The sequence below is a fragment of the Rattus norvegicus genome, chromosome 6 (assembly GCF_036323735.1).
Source record: "Rattus norvegicus strain BN/NHsdMcwi chromosome 6, GRCr8, whole genome shotgun sequence".
In the NCBI taxonomy this organism is placed as follows: Eukaryota; Metazoa; Chordata; class Mammalia; order Rodentia; family Muridae; genus Rattus; species Rattus norvegicus.
The window spans coordinates 99769182-99783941 of NC_086024.1; the positions used below are offsets into that span (position 1 = coordinate 99769182).

The following is a 14760-nucleotide window of genomic DNA, read 5'->3' on the forward strand; positions in this document are numbered from 1 at the left end:
TTCACTTCCAGACAATCAATCACCTTTTAACCTGCACGGGTTTGTTTGGCTACTTCTTCATCCTCGAAGTCTTTTATGCAGAAGTATAACAGAAGTTTCTAAATTACAATTTTATTCTACATACCCTGGGTTCCCCAGAAAGACTAACTGGAAATAAGATTGCATCCACTACAGGCAGCCATGGGGGCCTTCAAATGCTTCACGCCATGGCCTCATATGAACCATTCACATTCCAAGTACAGCCAAAAAATCAATCCCTGTCTGTCATTCAGGCTGTTCAGCGTGTGGGTAGGATGATACTTCTGACCCTTCTGTTGAGCCCATATGAGCATGTAACTTGTTCTGACCAGTGAGTGTGCGCAGAGGTTCACTTCCTAAAGAAAACGTAGAGTCAGAGCTTTTCTCCTTGTTCGTTTCATCACCTGCCATGTTGATCAGTCATGGTGTGCATGACAGTTCAATCTGGAACAGCCCTGAATAAAAAGAACAATGTTGTATACAAGATACACAAGGAAGAGGAGGAGAAGGGGAGGGGGAAGGAGAGGGAGAAGGGTGAGAAGGATTAATGAGAAGGAGGAGAAGGAGGAGGAAGAGAAGGAGGAGGAGGAAGAAAAGAAGGAAGGAAGGAAAGAAAGAAAAGAAGGAAAGGAGGAAGGAAGGAAGAAAGGAAGGAAAGAAAAAGGGAAGGGAAGGAAGGAAGAAAGGAAGGAAAGAAAAAAGGGAAGGGAAGGAAGGAGGGAAGGAAGGAAGAAAGGAAGGAAGAAAGGAACGTTATTTCAAATTCTGGACTTTGTTATGGTAACACAATGTCCCTGACACACTCTATACTGAATTGAATGTTATTCTTTCACAGAAAAGGCATGTTGGGCACTGGGCATCATGGCAAGTGCTACTCTATTCAAAACAGAAGAAATTTGGGCTCTGTTATTTGATAGCATGCACATGAGTTGTGGGTCTATAGGCTATTAATGGTCATTGACTAAAGCTGACTTTTCCCCATCCTGGCCATAGTGAAACTGCTCAAAGCCCTTAGATAATCTGCAATCTTCAAAATCTCATAGAAAAGCAAATTTCTTTTACTTTGACCAGTTTGTTAAAATCATGTGCGGAGTCACATTTCCAAGGCCAAGTCTATTAATCAAACTGGCTTTATTCTGAGGCACCGAACAAACTAACTAGCTGTTATGCTCCTGTGTCATTGCGGAGAGCCAAGCTGACCCAGGGGGAGATGATTCAAAGAAAAAGGGAAGCCTCAAAGCATACACAGCATTAGAGACTCAGACTCTAACCAAGTCAATATTTCTCTCTCTCTCTCTCTCTCTCTCTCTCTCTCTCTCTCTCTCTCTCTCTCTCTCTCTCTCTCTCTCTCCTGATTGATTTCTTCTGTGTTTACAAAAAAACTATAGGGGATGTTTGTGGGGGGGGGGGGGTTGAAATGTATAGTTGAGCATTGTGCTCAAACGCAGACTTTAAAGTTGGTCACAAGGAATAAAACCTACAATCTGCACAGTTTCCCCCCTTCGAAACCGCGTGACTCTGGAAGATTTCCTTCCTTGTTGCGGAAAAGAACTGCCTGAGTTTCCCCGTTTAAATAAAGGGGTTGGGGTGGGGAAGGCTGTGGGTTTTCAACTTGCTTTGAACTGGTGAGCCAGGGAGGGAGGGATGACGTCATATGTTAGCCTGCAATCCCTATGTGGTTCTCTCAACTCCCTCCAGCTCTCAACTCGGTCCCCTCCCGGGTTTCCGCGGCAGACAGTACTCCCCGGGTCCCATCCTTTCTTCTTTGGCTTCTTCCCAGCCACAAGCCAGCACCCTGGCTAGCAGGGGATAAAGCAGGAAGTCTGACAGCTTAAGCTGGCTGCAGGACCCCTAGTGTTTTCCCTCTCCGTGTCCTGGCCTGGTTCCCCAGAAGTCCAAACACACGCACAGAGCCCCATTGTTGCCGCCTTCCCCGGCCCACTGATCCTAATATGGAGTGCAGCAGGAAACCCACGATTTCCTGACACTCGGCAAGCCGGAGGAAGCGAGGGGGGGGGGGCTCCATTTAAAAGCCCTTCTCTCCTCCATATTAGCTGTGTGGTGGAAAACCGGGCAGGAGTTATCCAAATCCCACCGTGTCATCAGCCAGGCTGGGGATGGGGAGGGTAGAGTGCGCTCTCACGGACTGCTGAGATTTCTAGACTGCCAGGAAGTCTGTGGAAACGAGAGTTCCTCAACTCCAGCTCTACTCCAACTCCTCTTCTCCGTTGGGATTGGGAGAAAGGAACGGACCCTTTTCATCCCTCCTCCCAAGAGTGCGTTGCCTTTCTTCTGCAGCATGGTGAGCGGCGGGGCTCGCGTGTGTCTGGGCTGTGCCTGGGAGAGCCGGGCCAGCCACAGTCAGGCCGCCTGAGCTCCAGCCCCGGGCCCGTGCCACCGCTCCATGCACTACAGAAGCCCCAGCAGCTGCTGCGGGAGCCACCAACATGAGCTGCAGAGAGGGGACTGACAGCAGCTGCGGCTGCGGTGGGCGCGATGAAAACAGGATCCTGAAGTGCGTGGTGGTCGGGGACGGCGCGGTGGGGAAGACTTGCCTGCTGATGAGCTACGCCAACGACGCCTTCCCGGAGGAATACGTGCCCACTGTGTTTGACCACTACGCAGGTAGGAAAGTGTGGGGACCAACTCCATCTGGCTGAGCGGCAGGGCTCCAGGGAAGCTTGAGTTCAGAGGGACCAGGCTTTAGCCACATCAGAGACTGATGTGGGCCTGGCAGGTACCAGGTTACTCAGTGAAGAGTGGTGTGGAGATCTCCTGCGGAGATCCAGTCCATCAATTTACATGCTTCCCCTCTTGAAGCAAACGTGTAATTCTGGGAAAATACCCTCCAAACTTCAGGGCCAGAAACTTCTCTCAATATTTTTGCCTAAACTTTCCTCAACTTTTCACGGTGATCATTTTTTTTGAAGTAGTGTAATCGCAAAACAATCCATTTTTTAAAGCACCACTAGTCACATGAAAAGTGTTCGACTCTCTAAACTTTTTCTGCTCCTACATGGTAGTCATGTCCAAGAGCCTAATAAAACCAGCCAACAAAATCTTCTTTTTTTCTGGATTACTTGGGGCTTAATTTTTGTACTTTCACTCGTCTGGGATGGTAGATAAGAAGAAAAGTGTCCCAAGCTTTTAAATACTGAGGGGGAAATTCAGTAAAAGACTACTATGTTTTTAAAAGTAAAAAATTCAAATGCAATTAAATCGTTTTCAAGTATGTCCTGAAAGGACAACTTGAAATATCTACTATTTTAAACCATGATCGCCCCGATACTGTACACAACTTAATTCTCCCGTGGGACTTTTAGTATTTGAGTGTTTGAACGTTTGGGGAGGTGTCAGTCAGCGTCCTGCCTTAGCTGTGACCCACTAGCTTCCCCTGTGTGAAGTGATGCGGTGCCTTGAGCTCACTGTGGCCTCAGTTTCATAACATTTTTGAACACTTTGATTGCCAGTGAATTATCAGAGATCTGGGTTCTGGTGAGAGGAAAATCCCTCTCTCCACCTTGGCTTGAGATCAGGACCAGCCTAAAGGAAGAGGCTCACAGGAAGCTAGACTGAAGCTCTGCTCTATGGCCATGTGAAATCCTCCCTCCATAGGAAGCAGCGATTGTCAGACTCCAGAGTGCTACCCGCCGCCCCCATCTTCCCTTCCTTTTAAGTGGACATATTTGCAGCCGTGATATACAGCTGGCAGGGGAGGGATTCATGGCTGGGAAATGGGTCCTTTCCTTAGTAGGTTCTTTCTGTTTGTAGAAATTACCAACAAATTTGAAAACTTGAACTTTTCTGAAAATATAGTGAGTTTTTAATGAGAACGGAACGTAGACAAAAACAGGTTTATCTTGAGAGAGGAAGTTTTCATAAAGTGTAGGACCCCGAGCTTGGAGAAAGGGACTCTAATTCCGGTCCTGAAAACACCACAGCAGAGGTTATCTCTCCTGTGTCTTCTTCATGCTAGACAGGAACGTGGCAAGTACTTTATTTCAGGAACTTTCAAGACAGAACTGAAAACCCACTGAAAGGAAAGGCTTTTAATGCCTGGGAAATTATGTCTCCAGATACCCATCCTTTCGTGAGCCGATTGCAGTGGTGTTGGGAAGAAAGACAAAACCATCTTTGGAAATAAAGTTAGCCTATGATGGAAAAAAAATTAGAGGTCAAACCAGCAGCACTTTGCTGGCAGTGAGCTACTTTATGTCCCAATCATGTGCACACAGGCTGGTGTTTGAGCACCAGAACCTCTCAAAGAAGGCTTAATACTTGAGTCTCTCAGGAACTAAACTGTATTATTTTGGCTTCCAAGAAATCACAGCCCCGAAACACAGAGCAAGCAGTTCCTCCAACACAGTAGACACTCCTGAACATGGTGACTTCCGTTTATTCTGTGTATGTCTTTCATACATGCTATCTCATGCGTTATCCGTGGGGTAAAGGAGGAAGGCATGAGCCACATTCGCACTGGAGACTCATGAAATGCTGGTTTCCATCCCAAGGACTCCGCCCTGCTCATACCCGCACTGGCCAAGCATCAGCCCGTGGGCGGCCATCGGGGAGCAGAGCAACTCTAAAATAACCAAACGCCCCCTTTCACATCTGGACCCAGTTTTTCCTTCCCTGGGTCCTACTGACCCACTCTGCTATAACCACAGGAAGCACAGCTGCCGCGTCTTTTGAAAAGCGAAGTTGAAATCAAAGGCAGCCTATGTCCTGAAGAGGGTTCACTAATGACGGTCCATCCCAAGAGAGTATGTGACGGAGTAGGACTGAGTACAGCCATTCCACATAATCGGTCTCTGTCATTTACTCTGTGGCCTTGAGAAAGTTACTCAACCTCGCCGCGCCTCAGTTCTGAAAGGTAAAAGCAAGAAAAGTAAAGAAATTGGAATTGTTTTTAAAAGTGAAATGAATTCATATGTGTAAAGTTCTTAGAGCCTGACACGCAATGTCAGATGTGGGAACACATTACATCAAGGTCTATAGAATTACACGCAGTGATTAAATCAAATTAAACTCTTACTAAAAGAGAAGAACTACAACTGGGGAGTGCGGGGAGTATCCTGTCATGAAAATACAGGGCAGGATAGAATTAATTATTATTGTCCTTATGAAAAATAGCCATCATGGAGCTGAGAACCGATGGCCCGGCTACAATAGTAACGGGATGTTAATTTAAGAGGTAAAATATATATATATGTATATATGTATGTATATATATGTATATATGTAATGGCAGGGGAAAAACTGTAAAAAAGAAAAGTTGAAGTTGTATTTCTCCTAATTTACCTATCCTTCCAAACTACCAGAATCCAAAAGTAGACCGGTATACCAACTCTATCAGTGTTCCTGAACTTTCTGAGGAGGGTCCTTGATCTGTGTCGTCATCTCCAGAAATGTGTTTACATCTCTAGGCACAGCTTGCTCCATCCTGCCTTGGTTTATGGGCTTCTTTACTCCCACCCCAACCCCTCTTTGTGCTGAGACTCCTTAAAGGAAGGCCATCTCTTGCCACATCTCACTGGCATCTTGCCCCAGAGACACTTTGATGGTTCGTGACTCTCCTTAAAGCGCATCCTTAGCTTAGTTTCTGGAACACTCCCTCCCTTTACTGTTCCACACCCTGGTAATGCTCTCCGTCTCCTCTGTGCCTCCCCTGTCTCCCAGGGATGGAGTGGAAACAGTTCAGGGGTTGGTCCCTTGGTTCGATTCTCTAGTGAGCCTTGGAACCTGGGTGTTAATATCTACCTTCGCAGCTTAAGATACCATTGATATACTGCCAATTTCATAGTTATATCCGGCCCTCACAGCCTCAGAATGCTCATCTATATAACTGCACACATCCATTTATGTATCTAATAGGGTCTCCAGCCAATGCTTCTTCATGTGTCCCATCTGCTCTTCCACCTCCCTGCTTCTCCATGTAAGATCACGGCTGGCTTCTTCTGTCAAGTGACTGAGAATAAACACCAGGGTCCCCAATGACCCCATGCTCGCTTTGATCCCTCCTCCTCCCTCTCCATTCAAACCATCAGTTACTATCCCTTGTTCATACACATGAGCTCAGCATTCACAATGGTCGTGACCCTATCCACACCACCATCTTCTCTCATCCACACTAGCACGGTGGCCTCCCAACTCCCCGCTTCTAAACCTGCCCCCTGTGAGTCTCTCCCCAGCTGGCACAGAACCATCCACAGTCCCAGCTCCCCGACCCTGTCCTTCCAAACACACACGTCTCCTTTGCCACAGTACACAAGGTGCTCCATGGTTTTGTCTCTGTTTTCTCTCTTCTCATCCTCTAACACTGTCCTTGGTATTTCTACTCTAACCTCAATAGCCATCTTGCTAGTTCTCATGGAAGACTCCTTAAATACTTGGCATTCACTCTTACTCTGGCCTGACACTCCCTGCCCAGATCTGACATAGTATTAATGGGCCACATAATTTAATCCATGTGTCTGTGCCTGTATGCTTCCAAATTAAACACACAAACACACACACACACACACACACACACACACACAAACACACACACGAGAGAGAGACAGAGACAGAGACAGAGACAGAGACAGAGTCTGAACTCTTATTCTGCTATCCTTTCTTGGCCATATTTAACACTACATGACATTGTGTGTTTACATGACATTGTGTGTTTACATGACATTGTGCGTGTGTTTAAATGACATTGCGTGTTCGCATGACATTGTGTGTTTATTTGCTACCTTCAGCTTCTCAAGGCAGAGCTGGGAACATACTAGACTCTCAGTAGATACTCACTGAGTAAACTGATTCTAAGCACTCGCCATCTTGTTCTCTCCAGCATTCGAGTCATCTCTAGTCCATTAAAGCTTTGGTGAATATTGCCACAGGCACAGTTCTATAGTGGAAGCCTCGCCACACAGGCTCAAGACTTAGTACCAGATCTTGTACTTGATCCCAATCATCAGAAAAATAAAAATAAAACTTTGACAGTGCCGCTCTGATATGTTTCTTTAAGAATGAACATATGAAACTATTGGCTAGGTATAGCCCATCTTGTAAGGTTTTTTTGTTTTTGTTTTATATTCTATCCAATCATTTCTTCTACTGTAGTTAGAACACAGTAATAATTGTCTTGACCTCAGTGGACATTGTGACAACTATCGAATAGTGTCCCTCTACAGTGTAGAATGTCACCTGATTCCCTCCGTCTGCGTTACACTCAAAGCTAGACTGCATTTGGTGTAACCTACTCAAATAGTTGTACTTCGTATAAACAGAGCATGTTCAAAATTAACCCAAGTTCCACTGAGGGTTAGGGCTTCAGAGCAGGAGCATCAGGATAAAGGAAGAAAGAGTAGATGGTGTTTGTTATGAGGTTCTGTTGGCACTGCTTCTTAGGGCCCTCCCAGGGTTCTTTAAAATCCCCTAGCAGCCTCTGGGCTGTTGAGTTGAGCACACAACAAGAACGTATCTTCTCAATGACCAACTCCTTACTGATAAAATGTCCATTAACCTTTCATAGGGCATCAGAATAAAACTTCCATCTCAGTTTGGTTGGACTGTACGCTGTTAGGCAGTGTATGTGGCTTCTAAACCGAGGTACCTGTCCGTGTAAACTAAGCCATCTCCAGTTGAAGCACGTCTCCACAGACCTCCACTTCACTGTTTGCATCACACTCTGTACTGAAATGCATCCCGTCCGCAGGCTCTCTCTCCCTAACACTCATCCCAGCTAGGACTCCGTCATCAGAAGTCATTCTATTTGGGAAGCCACTTTAAGCCAGTGTTTGCACACCCAGGCTGCCTGTGCAGGAAGTTAACACAATTCATGGAAAAGAGGAAAATCCAGTTGCTCTGTCAGCCGCATGAGATATAAAAGGAAGTTGTTTTCACAGAGAACTGGAGTCTGGTTCTAACTTTTTTCCACCACACTGAATAGCAGTTGGCCCAAGGTGGACTCAGAGGCACCCATAACAGCTGGAACAGTGTGTGGAAGTGAGAGCAAACCCACAGAGGAGAGAGAAACAATAAACTGAGTAAACGCAGAGTGTTAGGCCTACAGAGAGTTTACACAGGGCCTGGAGAGAGCGTGCCATGGTAGGAGCACTTGCCTATCACTAAGTTTGCTCCAGACAGTATGAAAATAAAACATAGACTTGTAACATAGTTCTGCCCTGTACGAAAACCTATTCTGGAATATCCCTTTCACTCTTTATAAAATTCATTTAATAGATTCGCTAAAGAAAGAATGGGCTCGTTTCGTGGACAGAAAACAAACCTAGAGCAACTTTCACGAGGTTATGAAATAAATCTGGGAACTTTTTTTTATAAACAGATTAAATTAATTATATGAAAGAATATTATCTCCTCGCTTCAGCACAGCCCTTCTATCCTGTTGTTAGTTCTTCTAGTGACCAGCCCCCTCCTACAGCTCTCTAGGGGACCTGACACAAGTCCCTTCATCAGCAGGTAAAGAAGGAAGAGGTCACTGTGGATACCAAAACACGCTCCTGTCGCCCCGACGGCGTTAGAAATCCCTGTGCCAACCAACAGTGCAAAAATCAAATACGTCTTTGATTTCACCCCAAATGGCTTACTGGTTCCTTTGGACACTCCTCTTATTAAGTCATGGGTACATGGGTCTTCTCACCAGTTCTCCACTGCCAGAAAAACCCCACCTAGGATTGAAACTGCTCACAGCAGCCTCAAGCTGCAGAGGCGAGCCCAGGTCATTCGACAGAAGTGCACCAACTTCTCCAGCATCCAGCTAAGCCTTGCTCATGGGGTACAAACCCAGCTGGACATGGTTTCAGGAGCCTTATAACCCAGCTAGGAAGGCTGGTCCAAACAAATGACTACTTCCTGTTCGCTGGGTTATGGGCAGACCATCAAGGGCTGGTAAGCCACTCTGGGGACAGTACAAAGCCATGCAGGCTTTCCAACAGACCAGGGAAGAGAGCAGAGATCGGAGAGTGGCTGGATTTTTTTTTTTCAATTTTTTTATTTTTGTGTCACAGGAAGAAGGGCAAGACACAGCAAGCACTTGTGCCACTGCTCCTATAAACCACCAGGTTCTAAGTCTCAGATAGAAGTATATGTGGTAATTATGACAGAAAAGACAAGAATGGGAGAATTGGATAAATTGGTCATCTGGTCCCTCCTAATACAATGACCAGCCTTCAGAAATCCAAAACTCCATTCCCAATAGCCCTGTGTCAAGAATGTGATACACATCTGTCACATGTGATACACATGTGATGCTTTCTTCTGAACTCTGGGCTACCATACCTAAGGTTCAATGACAGAAATCACCTGTGCATATCTTCCCTCAGTCCACACAGAGACAGGCAGCCAGCTCTCTCAGAGGTAGCTGGAATGTACGTTACACTCGGAAAACCAAACTGTGTTGCCAAGCCAGCAACTTGTGAACTATTCTTCTTAGGAACAAGCTAGAAAAAAATAATAAATGAAATAAAAAGAGAAACTTGAATTTGTGGCCAGGGTAACATTAAAACCACCTACTCTGGGGTCGGAAACTTCATCTGTCATCCATGATGGCCCTACATACCAGCCTTTGCCAGCAACCCTCCAAGGACAGCAGCCAAACCAGGCCTAGGTGGACAGGTTTCCTATCAGCTGGCTCTGGTTCTACACAACCAGGCTCCCCTTACTGTGCAAGTCAGGAAATGTCCCACAAATCTGATCACACCACTGTCCACGGAAGCTGAGTTCCAGGTAAAGTCTCCGTGGTAGCTTCTACAGCATCATTCATTCATTCATCTCTCCTCCTTCTTGAGGGGCCTATAGCAATGGCTGGTGGGTCCAGCCATTGATGCCCCTGACGTTTCTGAGTGTGCACCTTCTTCCACAAAGGCATAGTGAAGGTGGGAAGCAAACGTAAAATCCTTCAGGAGGATGGGAGCAAAATTCAGAGAGCCTGGCTTGTGTGTCAGTCTTGAGCACAAGTCCCAGATTGTGGAGCTCCGAATCTCTCTGCAAAGAGACAGACTCTCACCTGGCCTACAGATTTACTTTCCCACATTCACATCCATGATACCTCTTAGCAGAGACCAAACACTTCTCTAAGAATAACACAGTCAGGGTAGATCCCACCATTGATTCAATATGGTCCAACTCCAAGTCACGGAGGATCCTCCTACTCTGAAGTCCACCAACTTCTTATCTGCACCCAGACTTGACAAAAGACAAGGATGCGGTTCATGTGTGGTCACTTAGGCTTGGTCCTGGTTCACCATGCAGTCATGGCATTCATTCTCAGTCACACGGTCAATGTCATTTATGTCTCCTCAGGAGAGTGGCAGCACTCACAGTAATCTGAGAGAACGCTGGGATGGATATATGGCCACACAATAAGAGCCATATTCTAAAATGGCCAGTGCTGTGATCCAGGCATATTCAAAGTATCTTCAGACATTAATTCATTGCCACTTCATAGTCATCCCATGAGATACTATCATTTCCTCTGTTTTGCTTATAATAAAATTTAAATATTTTTCTAAGGTTAAAGTTGCATATAAGGGAGTAAGGGAAGACCAAGGAACAGTGAGCAGTTTATTAATCAACGAGTAGGTTTGTGATACTAACCAAAAGCCACTGTTAAAGTGTGATACGCTAACCTGCCATAACAAACAGACACCAGTGTTGACATGCTGCAGGGTATCTGTCCCTTGACACTCTTATGTTCCTGGTCCAATGTTCAAGTCAATAGAGATGCTTTCTTCAATGTGATTACTTAAGGACTCAAGATGCTTCTATTCTGTGACCTGGTGTGTCCCATAATCTTCTATTCTGTGTCCTCTAGGATCCCATAATCATTGACATCAACCAACTCAATAAGGAAGAGTATGGAGCAGCCTAAATGTTTAGAGACACACCCCAGAAGTGACAGACATCATTTCCTGTCATTCTTCATGGAAGATAATTAGTCACGTACTGCCCCTCAGTCTAAGGGAGGCTAAGAAAAGCCCCACCTATGTGCCCAGAACAAAGAAATGAGCATCCTCTGCTTCTCTCCAGCCACCGAATATTTTTACACACATTTCCTCATACGTAAAGCAAACTTAACCTTTTCTCCAAATGGCCTGCCCTGTGGTACACCACTATGCCAGGGTCCAGCCTCAAGGTAATCCATAGCCCTCGACTTAAACGTGATTCTTCATAGAACAGTAATATCCAGTTCTCTAATCTATATGCCATGGTGGAACAGAACTAGAGTGTCCAAAATATTCAAACCCCTTTTCAGACAGAGGAGGTGGGAGACAGTAATAGAATAATGGAGCCTAGTAAAAAGCATAAAGAATTTCCGGCATCAGCTGTGAGGAAGGTTCTTGGGAGGACCCTCATAGGAATGGCTAAGAGAACCAGCGACTATCATTCTTAACTTCCCTGACCTGGGCTTGCCTAAACGTTCTTCTTCATGGTTCATCACGGCCCACATCTAAACTTAACCTTGTAAGATATAACTTTCTTGTATGGGGTTGGGAGGGGCAGCGTGCAACATTTCTCAGCTGACTTCTTGACTGTGTACCTGGAATGCTCCGTTGCTTTTATTCTAAGAACGAACATGTTAAATACCAAGGCTTCTGGTAAGTTCCTGAGCCAGTCCTCATGCCAGGACCAAAGTGTCTTCACTAGACATACCCATTAAGTGTCTTCACTAGACATACCCATTAAGTATGCTTCATTCGTGTGCTTCTCTTGCTTTCAGATGAGCAATAGCTTCTGGGGCCATGGAATGTAGCTTAGCCAGGAGGTGACATGGGATTTTATCTATGGTTTAGAGAAAAATCTGATTTAGTAAAAGTACCATGAACATCTGCTGCTCAGATTTTTTTTAATATACCTATTCATTGAGGCCCACATGGGGCAGAGTGTTCATGTGCAGGTGAGAAGACAACTTTTGGGAGTCAGTTCTCTCCTTCCACCTGAGGATCCCAGGGATCAGACCCAGGCCATCAGACTTGACCGCATGGGGCAGAGGCATCCTACGAATCTTTTTACCTCTTTAAGGTCATTAACATGTTTCTCTAAATTTCTATTTTAAAAAAAAATTAAGGTCTCCTCTCTCTCTCTCTCTCTCTCTCTCTCTCTCTCTCTCTCTCTCTCTCTGTGTGTGTGTGTGAGTGTGTGTGTGTGTATAAGTGAGTGTGTGTATGAGTGTGTGTGCAAGTGTATGTATGTGTATGAATGCGTATGTGAGTGTGTGAGTGAGTGAGTGTGTGTGTGAGTGTGTGTGTGTGTGTGTGTGTATGTGCATGTGTTCCCATGTATAAAAAGGCCAAAGGTTGATATAGATGTCTTCCCCAGTCACTTTTTACCTTATGTTAAGAGTTTCTCATAGAAACTGCAGCTCATCAATGGGCTAGACTGGCTCCAGGGATCTCTGCCTGTCTCTGGCCCTCCCAGGGCTAAAAGTTACAGACATGTGCCACCGTGCCCGTGGTTCCGGGCATCCGAACTCAGTCCTCATGCTTGCACGCCAGGCATGTCCTTCAGCAGCAGGCATGTCCTTGTTCCTCAAGCTTACGCAATTCCTCAAGTTCAGTAAACCTTTCTTTATACCAATGAAGATGCCTACAATTCAAGTCAGAAGTAACAATTTTATAATCAACCATCAGTCAATAAAGCAATTTACAAGTAAATACACATACAATGTCCTGACCTGGGAGTTTCTATCAGATTGTGTGAAGGATAGGGGGCCTTTAGAGCTTCTTGGGAACAGCTAGAAAACTCTGAAATTGTGACCTCAAGAAAGAGAATTGTATCCAAGGTTGAGACAAACAGAGACCTTGAGGGGCAGGGGGCGGGGACGATCACAGAAATTCTGGGAAATGCCTTGTGAATCGAGGTAGAGAGTGGCTCTGAGAGTGGGAGCAGAGACTGGTAGGGGTCAGAACTCAAACAACTGGAGCATAGCCATGTGCCAGCTGCTGGGAAACCTGGCGCTTGGGCGCAATCTACAAACTGCCCAACCATGTATTCTTTTCCCTGAGGCTGCTCCCCATAGACCAAATAAGTAGGGGGACTCTGAGGCCTTTGGGGGTCGCTGAGGGGAGTTAAATAACTCCCATGGGAAGAAGTAAGGGAAAGTGCCCGGGTCTGGGGGTGGTTCGGATGCAGCTCCATCTTGGAAAGGATTCTTGTTGTTCCCCATCCAGGCAGCCCTGTGATTGTGAAAGAGCAAACACCTGTTTCCCAGCTGCAAACCCCGCTGTTTTGCTTCATGCTTTGACCTAACATTTGGGGGATAGCAGGGTGGAAAACCTCCTCCGGAACTATTTCTCTGAGTCCAGATGTCCTCTGAAAAAGACAGAATTGGAAAGAGAACGTGTGTAAATTGTGGGAGGGGCAGGAGTTCTCTTACTGGAACTCCCTGTCCTTATCAGGACAGCCCAGTTGACAGACAATCCTACTGAGGCAATCAGCCTAACCCCTGCTCAATCCTCCACAAGTGACTCAATCCTCAAAGGACGATCTTATGGCTAGAGAACACGGTCCTGACCCGAGCAGAAGACTCCATGGATGAAACAGACACAGACACTTACGGCCACAGTTCAGGAATGAAATAACAATTTGGCAATATTAAATTGCAGAGTATTTCCTGGGGTCAAGCCCGGCATTGCCTTTGCTGTCATGTCTGAAGGTTATAGCTTAGGCAGTAGGGGTCCTTAGTTTGTGGGCAAGAAAACTGAGGCTCAAAGAGAAATCATTCGTCCCACATCATGTGGCTAGGGAATGGCAGAATTAGGATTCGGATCTCTACGTTCTCAACAAGGCACAGCACCCCGATTGGTTGTATTAACCCGTTTGTCTACCCCTGGATTTTTATATCATTTTTTCCTCTTTTCTATCACCAGCCTCTTGTTGTAGAAGACAGACCTACAGGAGGCTGGCTTCTTTCTGCTCTGTTTGTTCTTATATTCCCAGAGCCTGGGAATGAAGGTGAATCTTAGTGAGTGACATCCTAACCCATGCACTTCACTCGATGTACCACCCTGTGTGATCAATCAAAATAGTCTTCTATATTGACCTTATCCTATCACTCCACACCCTGAGAAGATATACCCTAACTATCCTGAACACAAAAAGAATAGCTTTTAAAAAAAAAAAAGTTTTCCAGGGACAGGGGCGCGAGGGGATAGAAAATGGTTTGTTCCGGTCAGACTTCAAACTTGGGAGTTCTGAATGCTTTACCTAGGCATGAGATGGCTTTCCAGGCTGTGTGAAGGCTCGGTTTTCACCTCTGTTCTTCTGATACTATATCCTAAAAGGGTGGGTGGAAAGGCAACTGGGCTTGTTAAACAATGTGGCGTATAACTTTTTCAAACCACGAGGCTAATTAAGAAGAAACATAAGAAGCAATTTTCTCCTTAAGCTGCAGCATGGGTAAGCCTCCTGAGAACTCTGAGCCAGGCTTAGAAAATGCAGCTCCTCATTTGGTAAAAGTGTAACAGTTTCCAGCCTCTGTGCTTGCAAGGCAGGAGATGGAGCCAGGGCCTCTCATCTACTCAAACCACGGGGCAATCAATCTGCACTTGTCAAAGCAAGAGTTGGGAAGAGAAAAGAGGCTGCCCTCTCTCCTCATGCTCTCTCCCTCTGCTCATATTGGATCTGCTCACTTTAAGAATCCTAAATGCTTCTTTGCTCCAACAAAATGAATTCCATGTGATATTTGCAACAGTTCAAATTGGTAAATAAGAGGCTTAAGAATTTACAAGGGTAAAC

At 45.6% G+C, this 14760-nt stretch overlaps 1 protein-coding gene across 2 annotated transcripts in view; it reads left to right on the forward strand.

Moving 5' to 3' along the window:
- Positions 1-1922: 1922 nt before the first annotated feature.
- The window catches only part of Rhoj (ras homolog family member J), an 82263-nt gene continuing 69425 nt past the window's right edge, over positions 1923-14760 (forward strand). The window contains exon 1 of one of the 2 annotated variants that reach the window (XM_039112008.2): positions 1923-2643. In XM_039112008.2, the coding sequence (XP_038967936.1) occupies positions 2466-2643 (178 nt within the window). In that variant the 5' untranslated portion in view covers positions 1923-2465. The remainder of the gene's footprint in view (positions 2644-14760) is intronic. The other variant, NM_001008320.1, reaches the window with a different exon arrangement.